General features: G+C 38.0%; 1 protein-coding gene across 1 annotated transcript; it reads right to left on the reverse strand.

Annotated features, from left to right (window-relative positions):
• Positions 1 to 144: 144 nt before the first annotated feature.
• On the reverse strand, positions 145 to 15,956 carry prkaa1 (protein kinase, AMP-activated, alpha 1 catalytic subunit). Its single transcript, XM_086301213.1, has 9 exons — positions 15,704 to 15,956; positions 13,748 to 13,889; positions 12,042 to 12,135; positions 11,602 to 11,746; positions 7,886 to 7,973; positions 7,514 to 7,738; positions 6,809 to 7,322; positions 6,495 to 6,621; positions 145 to 2,847 (listed from the first exon to the last, which is right to left on the reverse strand). The coding sequence occupies exons 1-9, from the start codon at positions 15,798 to 15,800 to the stop codon at positions 2,564 to 2,566; spliced, it is 1,716 nt and encodes a 571-aa protein (XP_086157339.1). The 5' UTR covers positions 15,801 to 15,956; the 3' UTR covers positions 145 to 2,563.
• Positions 15,957 to 20,172: the final 4,216 nt, after the last annotated feature.

The following is a 20,172-nucleotide window of genomic DNA, read 5'->3' on the forward strand; positions in this document are numbered from 1 at the left end:
CGATCACATTCCAAAATACAAGTCCAATGCTATTGCTGTAAACAGAAAAGCTTAGTATGGTAGTGGTAGATTTAATATTCTATATATTCTTCACAGTATGTTTCAGGTAAAAACAAACAAACAAACAAAAGTCAAACATAAATGTGCATTTTAGCAGTTTATTATGCAGTTGTGTATATAAATGATTCAATACTGTCCATTCAGATTTACACTGATCAGTCTGGTTGGGTCCCCTTACACACCAAACAAAAACAGAACAATTATTCTTTGAAGCAGATGAAGCGGATGCTGAACTCAGACCACTAGGACAATACTCCATCAGAGGCAAAAAGAAAAGAGAACTTTTTTGCACACATTCTTTCAAAATGTATCAAGCAAGCCATGAAAAGCAGTTTATAACCAGAGGTTGCAACTCCTCCTCCCCCCCAAAAAAACAAAACAAAAACAAAACCCCACCATAGTGTTTGTGCCTTTACCATGATCCATATATTTTGTCTGTGAGACATGAAGGTCAAATGTGGATATGAACAAAAGATGCAAGTTGGTCACAATTATCGTCACTCCTGAATTATCTCTGAAAAGTAAAATGCTCATACAACAGATAGTTCAGATTGCTGACATTTGCTAATAAACATGTCAGATAATAAGATTCTGACTTTACAGCAAGGGCATACAAATACTTTAATTCAAATAAGAACCACCCCCAAATTATCTTAAAAGTTTGATTTAACTTGATCCTGTTGACATTGTTTTAAAGATGGCAGTAGTTACTGATGTCTATAAAAAGATGACAATCAGATCTTTTAGGTTTTTGCAGTTAGAATTTTTTCCCTTTTTGGTAATGCAAAGCACCTAGAAAAATGAATAAACCAACCATAAAGAAAGTGTAATTAGATTATTTTAATCCTCAAAACCGCAAAAACAGCACCAAGAATTCTGACCGGCACAATTTCCAACTTTTACTGACATAAAACTGATAAACAGTACTGATAATGATAAGGCAGCCAAACAGGCATAACTTAAAACTTTAAGACCACGGAGAGGCAATGGATAATGAGATACATCACACTTATAATCAAAGACATATCCAACTCTACTTTGTGAGCCTGCAAGTTACCAGAAGTGCGATCTACCTCCCCGATCTATGTCATTCAAAGCTCATAAGTCTGTTTCAGGTTTAAAAACATAAAACCTTTAACAAGGTCAAACTTCAAGGGAATGTACAGGAAATTAAAACATGTCCAAAAATGACATTGTGGATGTATTCACTTACCAACAGACATTGTCCACGCGCTGCATGTAATTGCTACTACTCACTGAGCCCTGAGGCCTATTCATGTGTGATGGCATTTACAAAACAAATGTAGGCAAAAGGCATTTCACTTAGTAATCATACTGAAATCGTATTCATTAATCTAAAACAAAAACACTAAAGAAATAAGAGAAAATAAGTAAAAATCAACTTGTCATTCTAATGCGACATGGAAAGTTATAGTTCTAGATTTTGACTGTCGTGGCAAAAAGCTGTCTAAAGTTAAATACAAAGACAATCGTGTATCAGAATAACTGATTGAATGAAATAAAATTCATTATGATTACAAGCCAGACTGTTTATAAAAAAAAAATGATATAATATATATATCATCCAGCAATAGATCTTATTGCAAGAAAGAAAGAAAGAAAGAAAAAATCAATTTCCTTTACAACCAACACTCCACCTACTTAATGCACTGATAAATATGTTTACGTCTTTATATATAAAAAGGTGGCGACAGACAAATTCAAAAACACATTTTTACAACAGGACAAAACCATGAAATTTAGTCTGACAATTTCTTAAAAAGAATTAAAAAATAATAATAATAATAACCCAACATAAATTTGATGAACGCATTCTTTAGTCCCTGACGCAAGACAGAAATACAGGAGTCACAGAACTTCTTCAGACTCCAATGAATGTGATGGGTTTGCCCACCCTAGTTATATATAACGCTTCGGAACATGTGCACCAATTCTCAGATCCCTACTGAAAAGAACCAAAAAAAAACCCCCCAAAAAAAACAAAACAAAAAAAACAACAGCAGCAGGAAATAAAAGAAACTTGTGCAAAAGTGCTTCCTGCATCCCGTGACTGCCACCCAAATCCCCAACCTCCATGTGTGGCTTCCTTTTGTACAGGTAAGAATGTGATTTTGCTCTCTGTACTGAAAAGCAGTGCTCACCCGACTACAGTACAGAAAATTCAGTGTAATCACTTGCGCATATGTGTAGTTTGGATGTAGACGCTTGCTATTAAGTTGTTCAGGAAATTGTAAAACCCTCGTTCCTAAATGTTCTGTCCTAGCTAATTAATCAGCTAGTCATTTGTCTTTCCCCCAGTAACCCTTTGCATCCCCAGTCAGCTCAGTATACATCCCTTCAGCTTAGGGAACACCAACCTGCATCAGTGCCATGGAACAATCACTTCATCCTCAGCCGGGATGAACTGAGCCACGATTCAGTTGCATGCTTATTGCTATAAAGACACTCAGAGGGAGAAAAAGGCTAGCGATTGTTTTGCGAGCTATCGTGCAAGTAGTTTAATAAGATTTGCACACATCTCAAAGAACTCGATGGTGTGGCTTCCTGGTCGAGGGACAGATGCATTGTCCCCGCCTCCTGTGGAATCGATGGATGAGGTCAACGATGACGTCAAAGAGCCTTCTCCAGTCTTGGTGGGGTGCACGGTACTAGGTGTACCTGGAAGTTCTGCTCCATCTACATCGTTCTTAATAGCGGTCCGGTAGTTGCCCACAGAGCCAGAGCGCAGAGGGGTAGCACTTCCAGATTTTGTCTCCAACATATCATCTGAACAATAAGACAAACTGATTTTCAAACACAAGAAGTTCAATGGGTATCACTAGGGTATCTACAAGTCTTGGAAAATACTCAATTCAATTCCTGCCACAGAGACACTGCTGTAAACAGTGAAATTAATCACTAGTTTATACTTAGTCGATTGTTTAGGTTAGGGATAAAGTGTAAGATTTTTGTAGTCAAAAATAAAGATTATTTTCTTCCTTTTAACCTAATAAACTGTAATATAGATATTGCACTGCGGACACCCAGATCATCCTGACACCCAGAGTTTGAACAATTTTGGGTTCAGTTCATGAAATATGCACAAGCCAAAGCAGCGTTCACCATTTCCTCTCAAAGCAGCTGTGGCTACACAGTCCATGGCTCTAACACCCACATACATCTCTGTTCACTGACTTCTTCTTAGCCACCATTTACTGAGATAAAAAGCCTTTGGTTCATGAGGGGTTGACCAGTAAACAAATTTTAATATAAGCTATTCGGCTTTCTAAAATGAACATATTCTAAATGCAGCTATATTTGCCGGTGCATGACCTGCCTCCTATGAATGTGGTTATGCATTTTGTTAGTACCAGTTTTAATGCTGGAAACAGACTGCATACAACTGTATTTTAATTTTCTCGATCAAAATACTGCTGACCGTGATATATTTATGAGATTACTGCAGTCCCAATGTCCACTTTGCTTGGTCAAATTATTATAATCTGGGGTGTTAGACACACACTTGCAGTGACAGGAGGTGTCAAACAGTCAAGGTCTTGAGCCAGCCCTCATTTCTTTATAATTTGCCAGGAAAAATAGCTGGAACTATTTGTTTATCTCTTGAGCTCGGTCCCTTTTCTGTGATTGAATGAGTCACAGGTTAGTGTTAAATGGCTTAACAAACAAAATGTTAAGGCTACGTCCACACGTATTTTTGAAAACGCAGATTTTTCTATGCGTTTGCACCTTTCGTCCACACGTAAACGGCGTTTTTGGTCACTGAAAACTGAGATTTTTTAAAAACTCCGGCCAGGGTGGATATTTTTGCGCCACGTTATTGTTTCGGTGAAATGAATTTCTACAATACTGTTAATTGTACTCTCTGCAGTGTTTAAATGCTTACATATACACACAGTTACTGTCCCTCCACACATACGACTCGGTTCTGCTTCTATGCCCCAGCTTTGTTTACTTCTAGACTTCTGATTGGCCAACATTTCTGCACGGTTAGGAATCTAGCGCCACCTGCTGCTTTGGCATGTTCATAGCAGCGTTTTCCTTCATTTCTGCCTTTATGTGTGGACGGGATTATTTTTGAAAACGAAAACGGTAAATCTCAGTTTTCAAAAATACCCGTGTACGTGTGGACGTAGCCTAAGACAGAGGGATTGGACTTCAAATGAGTAAAAAAGTAGCCAATGTCCAAAGAAAAACCCTCAGAAATCCTGGAGAACTATTGCTCAAGACCCCTTACACAAAAAAGCTCTCGCTGCTTGGAAGCAAAATATAAAGAAATGAGGCAAGTGCTGTATATATAGGTGAAAATCTTTCTTGTAATCCACATTCACACATCCCTTTCCTTCCCATGCAGTGTCAGAGGATGCATCCAACTTTCCTGATCTGGTGCCCGATTTGTGCCCAATTTGGTTGTGCCTGAACTGCTGCTGCTACAGCAGTCCTATTATGAACTTGCTAACAGCATTAGCACCCAGGTTCCCAACAGGAGGCAGGACTGTTGCACTGATACAGCTGCTGATGGCTTATACTTTTTACAACTTCTCTCATAGTCCTCCATGTTGTCCACCAGATGGACATTTAACAATGCCGAATCTTGCTTGATCAAACCATTTAATATGTATTAATATGTTTGCAGTCTCTCAAACTTAGTTCCCAGATAATTTTGTTAAGACCTGCAACAAATATTACTGCAGGTAAATGATTAATTTAAGAAATGCTGCTAAACTATCACGCAAATAGTTTAAAACCTAAATTAAGCTAAGCTATAAATCCATGCGATTAATTATGTGTAGTTATAGACAAATGTTAACAATCAGCATAATATTTTCTATATTTCTGAGTCATCAGGTATAAGTTCAGATAAACACAAGCTTAATGATGGACTTTGCTGTAGCCCAAAGCCAAAGCTTCACATACTTTAAATGGAAAGCCTGTGATGTATCAGAAGCACACAACAGCTCTTCAATCTCATGTTTTCCTTTGAGGTAATGCCAAACACCTACACAGACTTCCCAAACCATCATCCATGAGTTAATCATTTATAAATTCCACACTGAGGCAGCATACTAGAGGACAAAATCCAGATAAACACCGAAGATACAGAGAACTGAGTAAAGGGCTTACCTGAAGATCTAGGTTAACTGGTCAAATGTTGCAAAACTGAGTGTAAGTTGTATGAGACTAGTTTTAAAAATTAAATATATTACAATACAAGCAATCAAAACTTGATCCATCGGTAAATTACAACACATGCTGTACTGCTGCCATTGAGCTTCATGAGTCAAATAATGCCCAAACACTGATGTGTTATTACTGCCCTTTAACACAATTTCCTCATTTCCTCATGTTTGCATTTGTATGCTGGTGTGCAATGTTCCCTCTAAGCTGCGCACGTGCGCAATTGCGCACTGCTGGCAAGGTCTCTGCAGGTATCAGGCTGTTGTTCTCCTTTATCTCATAGTGGACAGAAATTATTTTTTCGAGTGGCACAAATAATTTGTGTGGCATCAGATTTGATGCAGAACAGCTGATTGTTCTGTCAATAGTTTGAAATGTTTCTTTTAAAAAAACGCCTTGGCTGCATTAAAAAAAAAAAAAAAAAAAAGCTACAAAAAACGTTGTTGTTTGCATAACTCAGTCATTTTTTTGAAGAACTATATAATTAATTGCCCAACATTGGTCATTATATACTATATTTTGCAGGCAGAGAGTTACAGGACTCTCTCCCAGACCACAGATTCATACTCATAAGTCAGAGCTTTATAAAAAAAAAAAAAAAAAAAAAAAAAAAAAAAAAAAAAAAAAAAAACACATCTGCTGTCGCTCACAGTGGTCCAAGGGATCGCTCAGGGAGTTTGTGTGTTCGCTCAGACACGTGAAAAATTAGAGGGAACATTGCTGGTGTGTCTGCCATCATAATTGAAACCGAGCAGTTCATGGAACTAATAAATCTCGAACAACAGTTACTTTTATTGAAACACAGGAAGATAAGGGGAATTCACAACTGACCTTGAGTTTATGCACGTATCGCCAGAGGTAATAAAATGAGACACAAAGGCATCTACACTGGCAGAATATTAGCCTGTAATTACATTCTATTACATCTTGTTTCCCTGTGGTATAATCCATGTGCTAATCAATAAACAGATATTGACATCTGCGTCATATGTAGTTACATTTCTGGGAATGTGCGGGTCAGGCTATGACACAGATTTAATGGTGCACTTTGAATCATCACAAATAACGGCCTCGTGTATGATCTTTCATGTGTTTTATTCTCTAATATTTGAGCCATACACAGGTTAGCTATGTAACCTTATCAGTGTATCCTGCCGGGTGCTTATGCAAATGAGTGGTGATCTAAATGCAGACTGTTTCCTCACCTACTGCTACAGACTAGTGAAGGTGAAACTTACCATCTATGCTACGGAAGTCAAGGAGGTAGGTTCTGCTGTCCACTGTGTACAGTTGAAGGCTCATCTTGGCAAGCATCCCAGTAACAGGATTCTTCCTTCTCACACGCAGATAGTATGGATTCACAACCTAGAAAATTATTGAAAGGAAGGATAATGTGTCTTTGTGATGCTTTAAAAAGTACACCTGGAGCTTATTAAACTTTTAATACAATCCAACTTCAATAACTAACTGTGAGATTACATTTTACTACATTTTTTTTAAAATTGTAAATATTAAGCCTTTCCTCCTATATCTTGTCCCTCTTCTTCCTTACCTTCCACTCATAGTCCAGCTGTTTCATTGCACGGCACACCTCGGTCATGATATCATTTGGTCTACTTTGACTGCGTATACCCAGGTGCCACTTGGCTCTCCTAACACCCTGGTGCTTGGACTTCTGAGGGTTCAGTTCATCCAGTGTGTGACGGATACTCCTGGGAGGAGTCTCCGCCACGAGAAAAGGTACACGCTCAGGGTGAGGCTTCACTATCGCTGCACCTGATGAAGTCAGGTGTTGGTCATCTAGAAAAGAGTCAGGAGGGCTAGATGCCAAGTAGAAATCCTTGGCTTCGCTCATGATGCGACGATTGTCAATGATGAGATGGTAGGCAACAGCCAATGGATCCTGATGGTTGCGACTGTATATGCAGGCAAGGACCTCCTCCTCTGTGCACTCAAACTTCTCGCAAACCTCCTTCAGGGCCTCGTCGTCGATCATGTTGTTGCTGTAGGAGGGGTCCTCAGGGAACAAGTACTTTGGCAGATCTTTTTTGAACCACTCGTCCTCTCTGTGGCGAAGAATCATTTTGGTAGTTAAAAGATCATGAATGCAAACAGCACCAACAGAACTAATTTTCTACGCAGACAGTCCCTTGCCATCATGAAATAATGTGATTTACAATCTAGACAACCAAAAACAAACAAAAACAAAACAAAGCCTATAGGATTTTTGACTTTGTAAATACTCCGCCAGGCTTACCGGATCTCTTTGATGGTGGCTCTTTTCATCGGGTCCACCTGCAACATGTGTTTCAGTAAGCTTATTACTGCAGGGTTCAGATACTGTGGGGTGAAGAAGATCCCATCACAGATCTTCTTAAAAAGTGTTGGCACATGATCATCATCAAAGGGAAGTGTTCCACACAACAAGGCGTAGAGAATCACCCCACTACTCCAAATATCCACCTCTGGTCCAGCATATAACCTGAGGAGGCGTAAAAAGAAAGAATCACAAAATCTATTTTTAACTAGGCTGTGTTTTTGAGTTGTGTTTCTGTCTCACTTCGAAATGTAAGTAAAGTATCATTAGAAGAAAAGAAAAAACCAAACAGAATTTAAAATAAGCCATTACCTTCCTGAGATGACCTCAGGAGCAGCATAGTTTGGAGAACCACAACTTGTTCTGAGGAACTCTCCATCTGACATCATGTTTGACAAACCTGCAAAAGATTTTAACTATTATATAATATGCACACTTTTCAAAACACAACAACTTCAATTATTTACCTCACATAAACATTTAATGTTTTTAATGCAGTTTCAAACTATTCTAGTTTGGTTTTAGCTTAAAGTGCTTTATTAAGTATATAACTAACGTGAAAAATACTAAAGCAGTAATGTTTCGTTTTCTGTCGGCCCCCCAAAAAAGCTGCTTTATAATTAGCTGTACCATTTTTTTAAGATTCTCCACTTACTGCAGTTCATCCTCTCAGCAAGGAGACAATGTCTTTTTCACTGGTAGCAATGGTGAACATGATTCATGAATTAACAGAAGAGTGACAAAAATACTTTACTAAAGATTCAAAATAATTTGGAATAACTGCAGGTTAAATAACAACCAATGCACACTAGAATAGTTTAATATTATCAAAGTCTTGAATGTAGTTCTGTATATTTGCTTAGCCAAATTTAAGGAATGTATGAAGGATTTTCTGAAACATATTTTATGTTTCTGGCACACTACTGCCAGAAATGATTGATCGTTGAAATAACAAACTGTTATTAGAATGTGTTTTCATGCTCGCACTAAACAACCCTGGAATCTGCTCATGGATTATGAACCTATGTGGTAAAAGCTCACACTAAAAACCCATCAAAATACCAAATGTAGTCAGATTTGGAGGACAATTTTTTGAAATTCTGTTTCAAATCTGGAGGTTTTGTAAAAATCTTTTGAGAAAGTAACTTGTAATCAAGTTGTGAAATACTAGTTAATATATGATTTGTCTGCCTTTCAAGTTAACGACTCTACAGAATCGGCATTTTTAACGGTGGTAAATGATCTGTTACTTGTGTTGGACTGACTCAATCTCTGTTCTCTTGTTATTAGACCTTAGCGCTGTGGTTGAAACAGTGGACCACAAAATACTTAAGAACAGGCTTATGAAACACTATGTCATCTCAGGTGTGTCAACAGTTGAGACCATACTTTCCAGAAAGATCTCAATATATGCTTTAAATTATTTTCTGTGTCGTGCACTATTAAGTATGAAGTCTACATGCAATGATCGGGGAACATTCTTAATTTCATTGTACCTGTGATAATGACAATAAAGTTTCTGATCTGATTGATCTGATTACAAGGGTCAGTCCCTGGCCCACTTTTATTTTCAATAATATGCAGCACCAGTGGGTTAAACTCAGCTAAAACTGAGATGTCAGTGACTGGAATGGCAAGAGTGAGTCATAAGTATGACCAGTTGTCTTTGTGTTTTGATGACTGTGTGATCCACTGAGGATTTGGTAAGAATCTTGTTGTTTTTTGATCAGAGCCTTTAATTTGCCTTTTAATTTGGTGAGAAAAATGGCTACAATCAGACATATGATGGCGCTCAAGGACGCCAAGGTTCTAGTTCATGTCTTTGTGACATCTTGCATCATAGCAATGCTTTACTGTGAGGTTTGCCCAAGAAAATCTTTAGAGGTCTGCAGTTGGTTCATATTGCAGCACCATGGATTTTGTACTGCTGCAGTCTTATAAAATATTAACTAGCAGAGCACCAAGCTACCCGAGTGATCTCGTGAGACCATATGTACCTATAGGTCCCCTACACTCTCAGGGGAGTGGTGTCCTGAAGGTCCCAAAGGTTAAGAAAACAACATATTTTTATATCATGCCCTAACATTATGGAAAAGCCTTCTGTCTGACATTAGACTGTCAAGTTCAACTGACACCTGTTTTCTATTGTATGTAGTTCTTGGGGTATTATTGTCTTTTTGTTTATTTATGCTTCAGTTATGGATTATGGTGTTTTAATTATTTATTACTGTGTTTGCTTTTAGCTTTGTTTATTCTTGGCTTTGGAAAGGACTTTTTATGAAAGTGCTCTAAACATTATCATTACTATTAGGGCTGTGCGATATGACACAAAATCTCATATCCCGATATAAGACATTATCGTCCGAAACGATATAAAAATCACAAAAATGTAAATTCTTTTTGTAAATTCTGTGAATCTCGGGCAGCTCGACTTGCGTGAAGTGTTTCCAACTGAGCGTCATGTAGCTGGAGTCGAGTGTTTTAACCAATGCATGAAACGATACATTTTTTAGACATAAGTTGTAACGGCTGCCGTTTTTTTTGTGAGTATTTATTACACGGCGTGGTGCAGGGAAAAGCCTGTTCTAACGTTTGAGTCTAAGGTTTACTTTTTAGCATCTGACGGCTAGAGCTGGGCTATATCATACCGTTCACGATAATACCGGTATAATGTTGGGCAACGATAGGAAAATGAAATATCGCGATAGAATATGGGTAAAACGCACATGCGCAGTGCCTTTGTTTACATACGCACATAGCGGCGACGCAGAATGAGAAGAGCGAAAGCGGATCGTTAAATGAAATAGATGAACCAGAACTGGTTTGTAAAAATGCTGCAACTTCAGTGGTGTGGAACTGGTTTAGCTTTCGTCCGTCAGATACACAACAAAGGACTATTTTTGGTAGCGCATGCTAGCGGGCCGTCGTTATTACCATGTTGTTTTGGAAAATACGGCACACTTAAAATCAATCCTTTGATTTTTCTGAAAATCGACAGTGCCCCTTATAATCCCATGTGCCTTATGTATGAATTCTGGTTGTGTTTACTGACCTCAAAACGATTTTATTTGGTAGACTGTGCTGGAAAAATCTGTCAAATGCTTTAGTACAACTTTGCTAAGCTACGAAGCCGCACCGCTTGATGGATTGTTGGAGCATTATGGCTATCGTAGGCAGGAGCCTCGCGGAGTGATACGTACTGTGCTTCAACATAATATTACCGTACTGTGGTGTATAACCTCTTTTTTTAGTTTTGTGGATATTATATACGGTTATGCCGGCCAGTTTCCACTGGAAATGCCTTTTGGTTAAACTGTCAGAAAGGAATTTGCATTTGCACTGTTAAATTTTTATATAACTTTAATGCGCATTTAAAAAACAAAACAAAAAACAGCTGCTTGTTTAAGAGAAAATACATTGATGTTTTTTGGGGTTTTTTTGCACTAATAAAGTTGAGGAGTTGTAAAGTATTTTGTCTGGTGTCAATTATATCGTCAGTTATATCGTTATTGCAAATTTTCAAATGTATATCGTGATAAATATTTTTGGTCATATCGCCCTGCTCTACTGACGGCTCTTTTTTGCTTCTCATCCGAAAATACTCTGCATACTCTTTCACGTGATTCAGTTTATTTTGAAAAGTCTCAACAGGATCTTGAGCTTTATTGTGAAAAGTTTGTGGTTTTACCGTCATTGTTGCTAAAGACAACGCATAAATACAGGCGCTTGTCCGTCCGTAGTGTAGTTATATTGAATATAAGAGAAAGAGAGAACTTTAAGAAATTAATATAGCCACTACAGTGACCATCAAAACGATGAAAAAAAAATATTGCCGTAAACAGTTTATTTTGCGACACCACGAAACAAACGATAGCGTAAAATTAAACGATAGCCGTTTTTATATCGTCATCCGATATATATTCTTATATCGAACAGCCCTAATTACTATTACTAATGTGTGTATAATTAACAAACTAAAACAGTGGTTCCTGCTGAGACTTCTCGATTCAAGTCCAAGAACTACTCACCAAAGTCTGCAATCTTAGCATTCATATGCGCATCAAGCAGCACATTTTCTGGCTTAAGGTCTCGATGTACCACCATGTGTCTGTGGCAGTAGTCTACTGCTGAAATGATCTGCTGGAACAGTCGTCGACTCTCCTTTTCATCCAACTGTCAAAGCAGAAATTATTCATTAGGTGTGATCTTTCCTTCCTCAGTCAGAACATCACTGATGACTAAGCAGCACCTCATGTTGTGTTTTGAATATCTTTTTCAGCCTTCACAGTTTACAAAGTTCAAAGATTACTTTATCTCCACTGTAGTCTGATGATGACAAGTGTATGATACTTATCTGCGTTATCTTTATCTCACTAATGATAAACTACACAACATCTGTGCAACATGAAATGATTGAAAGGGTTAAAGAAGTTTGGAATCAATATACAAGTTTCCAGTCCTAAAGTACCTTTCCATTTTTGCAGATGTAGTCAAAGAGCTCTCCCCCTGAGACATACTCCATCACCATGAAGATATCTGTAGGGGTGCTGATAACCTGATACCTACAGTCAAAACACAAGTCATGTGGGTTATTAGGAGTTGGAAGGTATTATACAAGAAAACATTTAGACATGTCTGTTACCATTTAATAATTATTACAAAGAATAATCGGAATATGTGCTTAGTTTTGGACAGCTGACTCAAATTTTTAGTTTTAATGTTACTTTGCCAATGGTCTATTTTAGCCCATTTATGATTAATTTTAACAAAGTAATTTAATCAACCAGCAGCTCAGTTCAACCCACAGGAGATTGTTAACACATCTAATTTTTGGTTTCCTGTAACAAAGAAAAACAATTCCTCACAAACAGGAAGAAACTTAGTTGCCATGGAAGAAAATTGGTGTGCTCAGTATTGGAAAAAAAAAGTGTATGAGAGCAGCACTTTGTGCAAATGTTGAATATTATAATATAATACAAAAACAATTGAGCATTTTTATGTTTCTGCTGCCAGACAGACAACAGACTGAGCTATGAGTTAGACTCCACTGCATACTTGCAGTCCATTAGTGGCATTCATCATACCTGCATCTATTTGCACTAAAATGCTGTGTAGCTCTCTTTGCACATAAGCCACATCTGTTGCTGTTTTACATAACCATTATCAAGCTGTAGAATCAAACCAGGAGAAATTCTTGATAGCAAGTCCCAGAAACCACATTGTGTGCAGCCTCTAAAGCTCAGATTTTACAAGTTTTAAATACAGACAACAACAACAACAAAAAATGCATTGACAATGTGACAGTGTTAAGATATTTTAAGAAAACATTCAGAGCTTTTGTAAATCCAATACACACACAACATACGCACTACCATGCTGGATAAAACCAAAGGCAATAATGTCTGCCATGCAGTTTGTAGCTCAGCAGATGTTAGAGATGTTCACTAACTGTGAATCTGATGTGTTGCAATTGCAGAAAACATCCCATCAATAAAAATGAAGCAGTATTATGTTACATTACTCGATCTGTTATTATCCCCGCTAGACAGACAATGTTATGTACTTTGCCCCAGTGGTCTGTGCACCCTGCCAAAGATGGAATCAGTCTCTCATGCGTAGACACACAGACATAGCTTACATTTTTTAACATGGAACGAGTATTTCAGGCAATTATACCCCCCCCCCCCCCCAGTCAGTTTAATGACCCTGTAACTGTGGCCTCAAGTCTGTGAACATTCCCTTACCAAACAGGAAGTCCCCTGACAACTGTCAAATAGTAAGTTTAGCTTAGAGCACCAGAACATTATGGCACAGTCAGCTCAGACTATGACGTTAAAAAATTACTCATTTGAAATGACACACTTATCTGTTTTAGCCTACCAGATGTTGACAATAATACCAGCAGAGCAAGCTACACAGCTACCCACAACAAAGGCAAAGCCAGTGCACTTTTGTACGTTAAAATGAAAGACCAACTGAGGGAATAACGAAACAGTCAATACTGCACAATAGGGAGAGGTCAGAAGAGAGAGTGGACTGAGTCAGACAGATACTGTCCTAGATGGATGCATTCTAAAACAACACTATAAAGGCCTGAAAATAGCTCAGTGGGTGGCATTAATGTGGTGGCAAGGGGATTATGGAGCAGCGAGCAGGGTGTAATCTAGGACTTACAGTTTAATTATGTGAGGGTGCCTGAAAAGCTTGAGGTTCTGGATCTCCCGGCGAATCTTTCCCACCACGTCCAAACTGCGGATCTTCTGCCTGTTCAAGATCTTCACTGCCACTTGATGCTTGGTCAGCTCATGTTGGCCCACTGAAGGATAGAAAGAGAGTGGATGGAGCATTTCTATTACAACCAAGGCCATATAAAATAGGGAATGGTGAAGTATTATGCAAAACAAGGCATCTTCACACAACTTAAGGAAAGGTGTAATTTGTTGTTTACACTATTAGGATAAAGGTTACCAGACATGCTACGAATCTTAGAGGTGAAACCTATTTTGGAAACAGAAGGCAGCATGGTGGATGAAGGACAGCAGCAATAGGACCAATATCCTGAAGTCAGTGTGAGGAATGGGAGATCTAAATCACCACCTCCTATCACAATTTTAAGAATATAAAAAAATAAAAACATTCAAATTAAAGAAAAAAAATGGAAGAAAGGGAAAAAAAGTATTTTGTTTTCAGTCAACCATATTCAATCACTCAAGCATATCAAAGCATAGCTTTGTCATTTGGTATTATGGAAAGACTGTAAAACAGTTCTCTTGTTTTTTGCTGAAACTGGCTGCCTACTGAGTGTGATAAATCTAATGCTGAAACAAAAGTCCTTCTAGAAGCAAATCTTGCCACGCACAATGTTGAAACAACTTCCAGCAACATTAGGGCACATACTTACTAAACATCAGTCAAAGCTAACCAAAACCTCTAACAAGTTTGCAAATTTTACTTCTATCTGCTGTTTCAGCATTCTCTCAAATATGTAAATTCAAGAGTCTTTGAACGCCACATCTCTACTTTATAAAGTCTCCAGCTGAAAGTTATATTTTAAAAAAAACAAAGAAAAAAATCCTAGCACATGCTAAATGATCTGTAAAGATGAGTGGGGATACACAGTCAATACATGAGCAAATAGGTCAAATACAGAGTCCTCGTAACTGAAAGCGGTAAAAAGCCGCACAAGATACAAAAAGATAGCATCTCAATGGATGGTGGGAAGACAGCGCATTTGCCCATGGGAGTTAGCAAACAGCTGGTTTTGATTTACCAGCTGTGTCGGTAGTAATCAAGACCATAATCACACAGCACCAACTCTACCTCAACATCAACAAATAGCTGAGAGCTGGGAGGTGACTCATTGGGAATTAACCGATCACACAGCTTGCGGTGGTTCCACTCCATTTCGATATATATTGTGGTTTCAGTGTTTCTACTGAACAGAACAGCCTGTAAGGTAAACAAAACGCACAGATACGATTACTTTTAAGAAATAAAACAGGTTTTTAGTCCATTGCGTGTTGATACAACTCAAGTTGTATATTGACTTAAGCTTCTAAGCGTTCAGCCCTGTGCACTGACAAAGTGGGCGTAGATTCAGCAGAGTTTGTCCAACTCTTTCCATCGAAATTTCAGAAATAACATTGAATGCTTGAAACAGGCAACAAATACGACTCGTGGGGAAAGAAGTTGTGAATAAATGTAGCGCAGAGTTGGGTTTAAAGGCAAGAGAGAGGAAACCGTACTTTACCGATTAAAATGTACTCTTGCTTGCGGCAACATCAATGACGAGGGCTGACTTCCCGGTGTATGTCTCAACAAGCGCTTCGCTCGCTAGCACGCAACGCAACCGACGCTAAATGGCAAACTATGTGACCAGCTACAGCCCAGTTTCATAAAACTTGCAGTGTCTTCTTTATCTTAGAAACTACAACGACATGCTCTAAAACCTGCGTTTTGTCACACACACAAAAAGTTCAGAAAATAACGCGACAACAAGTGTGTTGCCTCCCCAGCACTGCGACAAGTTAGCTTTCCTAGTATGCTAGCTTAGCAGCTAAGCTAAAAGCTCCCTCTCCCACCGTCTCGCAGCTGGCAGGATGCACAAACGCCTGAGACAGTTACACATACCTTTAACCTTCCCAAACGTCCCCACTCCGAGAGTGTCTCCGAGAATGTAATGTCCAATTTTAACTCTTCCTTCATGCTTCACTTTTTCCGTCGCCATCTTCCCGCAGTGGCCTTGCTGCGGGGTTAGCTAGCTGCGGTAGAGATGGACCGGACTCCGCTATGTGTTTCTCCACTCTAGCGGCTCCGCTCAACACTGAGGGTGGGAGGCGTCCCGGCTCCTGTGCGATTCGTCAAACTCGTCAACGACGTAACATGTTGCATTTAAATGCTCTCAATAAACTCCGAAATTGTTAATCTGGGTGAAGTTCATGTTGTAAACTTGTTTTGGCCGGAAATTCTACCGTATAGGCTAAATCAGGGCCAGGAAGTGAAAGGAGAGAAAATGTGCTTTAGGAATATATGAGATTGATAAATTATGATGTGCCCAATCAAATACTATGGAAACTCTGGATAAAGTCAGCAGTTTTCTGCCTATATAAAAAGGATTTCTGGCTGCTCTCTTACTGGGGCCCTATTTTTATCTGTCTAAATACAACATAAAAAAGATTTTAAAAACTGACAAAATACCATCAGGATTAAATACATTAGAAATACATTAATACAGTGAACTATGTTTCATAAGAAACCATTCTCATAATCGTCTCAAATATATTTCCCAAACCTTGTTAACTTCATAAAAAGTATATAAACAAAAGCTGCACTCCAGTCCAAACTATCCAAATTACAATAATGCCGCTTCAGCAAGGGCAAATTAAACAGGGTTATTGTATCCACAGATTTCTGTTGCCTGGTGACACAATCAGGTTTTGTGGGTTTATACTTAAGGCACACTGTACAAGTGAAGGAACATTTTAATGTAGATAGTGCACAGCACTGTTTGGAAGCAGAAAGCTCAATGTGGCGAATGAATCAGCAAACTCTGCTGAAATATGACTCCTGGTCCATAATTCATGCTGGAAAAATCACGTTGAAATGAGTCATAGCATGAAGATCAGTAAATATGGCTCGATTGTGTTGGAGTAAATATATAATGCACCATTCTTTCCCCTATACTATTCAGTTCTGCAACATGGCAAATCCAGTTCATAGTTGTGGTTTTAGGCTCTTGTTTATGAGGTGGATATATATTTTGCCATCATCCCACTCTGCAGTATTTGTTGCACTTATTGTTAACTGTTAAAAATATTGAAACCTTTCAAAGGTAAATATGGTAGATTACAAGAAGAAAGGACACTCAACTGTCTAGAAACAGAAAGATGTGCACAATATTCATGGGAACCAGATTTCACAACAATTGTAATTATTCATTTTATGGAGTAAAAAGTCTTTGAAATACTTGTTAAACTATGCTACATTTAATATGCAAACATATCCAGCAAGAGAGGAAAAAAGACAGTTTGACCTTGCTGTGTAGTCTGACTACAAAACTCCATAAACCTTGTAAAGAACCACTCCTACTGTATGTCAAGACCTGAAGCATGAAAAAGCCTTACAGACATGCAGGGAATTTCAATGAACTGGTCAGGAGGAGAAAAACTCCTCACTGACAGTAATGCATGACCACACGGATTATGGTTCTAAGGAGTGTCAGGACTCATGTTTAAAGCATGGGACAATGAACCTGAAAGATCTTAAAAATCTTTCACTGCCCTTTTTAAAAAATATATTATTATTTTTCTTAAGTACAAACTGAAAAATACAGGTTTTGTTCAGTCAGTGATTATTTAAAAAAAAAAGAAGAAAGGCTTGGTGAACAGTTACCATGACTCCCTTGAGAATTCTAGTAGGAATTAACAGTGAGTACCAAAAGTCCTGTCAGTGACACTTAGTGTATTTTTGCAAGTGTGAATGTTGTACTTTGTATGCAGTTTGAGTCTCAGTACGTAGGGATCTGGCTCACTGCAGTACACATAACAGGTATTTGATTGAGCTTCTTAGCACACAGAGAACTCAGTATACATCCCAGAAGTACTGCACTCAAGATACCCAAAATGATGATTTAAAGTAATTTGATTACATGTAAAAAAGAAAAAAAGAAAGAAAGAAGAATTCAGTGTAATTTGGTTACATAATTACAAAGTAAAACATTATATTAAATGGATTATATTATATCTTTTTGATTGGTTCTTGCCATAACATGAATGTTAACAGTTGTGAAATAGGGCTATGTACCAACACAACACAACTGATGATCCCAACCCCATTAAGAAGGCAAGAAATCCCACAAATGAACCCAGAGAAGGCACACCTGTGAAGTGAAATCCAACTCAGGTGACTGCATCATGAAGCTCACTGAGAGAAGGCTAAGGGTTTGCAGTGCTGTCAACAAGTGATAACATATCATATGATATATATGATATATTATCACTTGAAGCTCACCAAAAATAAGTTTTTGAAGTTTTCTTTAAAAAAGTATTATCAAATATGTTATGGTGGCTGGTGTCAGCTATATAATCATGACAGCTATATACTACTGGTTGTCAGACACAAACAGCACTGTATCTGAGGGGCACTAAGAAGGGTAAACTGGCCACGTTTTGTTTGTTTGTTTTTTTTAACCGTACAAATCTTTGCATGTGTGTGTCATCACATGAAAGTATGTTCTTGAAGACACCAACTGCAGGAACAGTATTGTATTGTTAGTACAATATTGTATTATAATACAATATTGTTGTCAGTTTTGTATAAGTATTGCTTCATATCTTATTGCAGTATTTTTGTTTGTTTGCATCCACTAAGCAGGTCATGGGTTACAGTTAGAGCCTGACCCATATAAGATTTTTAAGACATCACTATTTGAGAATTAAAAAAAAAATCCAATAGCTTGATATACCAGTCCATATTTGTTTTTCTTTCTGGCACATACATAAATAAATTGCCCAAATATTTGTTATGTCTAGGGATTTCTTTACTTCTTTAATCTAGGCCCCACTCTGCTCTGATCAGCTGGTTGTATCCAAAGGTAAGTTGTTAACAGAGAAGTTACAGAGTGGCCTCTGGTGGACAAAAAGTGTAAAACATCAACATCCATAGCTTGGTTGAAGTGTTTCTCCCGTCTCTTCTTCACTTTTTTAATATTTCATTTTACAGTCATTATAAATGCTAGATGATAATAGATAATATCGCCTGAAAATATCAGTCTGATGATAAATCGTTGGGGCTCTAGTTACATTTCACACCATAGCAAACTTAAATGTCATCCAGATGATTGTGGCAGCTCAATGAAAAAGACATATATACACAATAAACGCATTTAGTTGTATAGTTAGTTATGTCATATGCCAAAGTGGCTTACGTATCCACGTGACAATTAAAGGCATCAACCAGAGACTGTAAGGATGCTAAATGCAAAAATAAATAAATAAATAAAAAAGTTGTAAAGAGAAACAATGCATATTAAATTAATGACACTACTTGAACAACATGTCAGGTTTATAATGTGGTTCCAGCAGGAAAAGTACTAAGAAAGCAGAGAAGCTAGCCAAGTTTCCCAAAAGCTGAATGTTTCTATTTTCATAAGTGTATTTCTATGAATGTTTAATTAGTGACAGTCTATTGGTTCATTACAGCCTGTATGTGACTTTGCTTTTATACCACCAGTTATCCCCTTTTTATTTTTCACGTTTCACTTTTACATTGCGTTTTTACCAACAAAGGATAGAAACCATGCCATAACTTGGACTGTCCAATAGATGGCGATGTCTGTGCAGGATCTGGTAAGGAGACAGATGATGAATATGCTGCCCTGCAGTGCCCTAAATCTCATACACACATAGCTAAGGCAAAATTTATTATGGTGTGCAACAAAAAGTGGCAAAAAATAGTTTTGTTATTGAAGACCGAATACGGGCCTGCGGATCGGTGTCTTTAAATAATTTCCCCCAGGGATCAATAAAGTATTCTGATTCTGATTCTGATTAAAGAGAAACCCAGCAGTGCCAGCAAATTCATCTTCCTCCACTATGCTACCATAAGCTCCTGACAGTTTATTACATGCAACAGTGGTTATCATTTTAATTAGAGACAGGCTTATTATAATCCTACTGGGCCCGCCTGTTTGCATGCTTGTTAAAGTATTGCTCATTATCCTCTACTCTGTTCCACACACAGGCAGCTGCTCTCCCCCCTAACAAGGAAAGTGAATGGGCCTCACATTTCATACAGAGAGCACAACACATTCAGACCAGTTTAAGAGACTGTTAATGCTCACGTTATTTTACCTGTTCGTGAAAACAAGCAAAACGAAAAGCTCGTGAGGACAAACAAGTAGCCTAATGCACTGAGACAATGACCCAACTTAGTGTGTACACCCAGATTCTCTTATGGTACACACATCACTTTTGTGTGTGTGTGTGTCCATGCAATACGGACATGGATATCTCCAAATTAGATAATATATCACCTTTTTCTGCATTTGTCAGCACTAAGACAAAGGATGTGCTGTAATCTAGCATAAGGATTCCCACTTT

The sequence above is a fragment of the Aulonocara sp. 'chitande type north' Nkhata Bay genome, linkage group LG7 (assembly GCF_057382095.1).
Source record: "Aulonocara sp. 'chitande type north' Nkhata Bay isolate Kocher_YH1m ecotype deep benthic linkage group LG7, A_spYH_male_GT1.1, whole genome shotgun sequence".
NCBI lineage: Eukaryota > Metazoa > Chordata > Actinopteri > Cichliformes > Cichlidae > Aulonocara > Aulonocara sp. 'chitande type north' Nkhata Bay.

Coding starts and splice junctions, on each gene's coding strand:
- prkaa1 (XM_086301213.1), bottom strand. CDS start 15,800: ATGGCGACGGAAAAAGTGAAGCATGAAGGAAGAGTTAAAATTGGACAT. Junction 7,323..7,513: donor GCCACCATCAAAGAGATCCG/GTAAGCCTGGCG, acceptor TCTTCGCCACAG/AGAGGACGAGTGGTTCAAAA. Junction 2,848..6,494: donor TGACTTCCGTAGCATAGATG/GTAAGTTTCACC, acceptor CTTATTGTTCAG/ATGATATGTTGGAGACAAAA.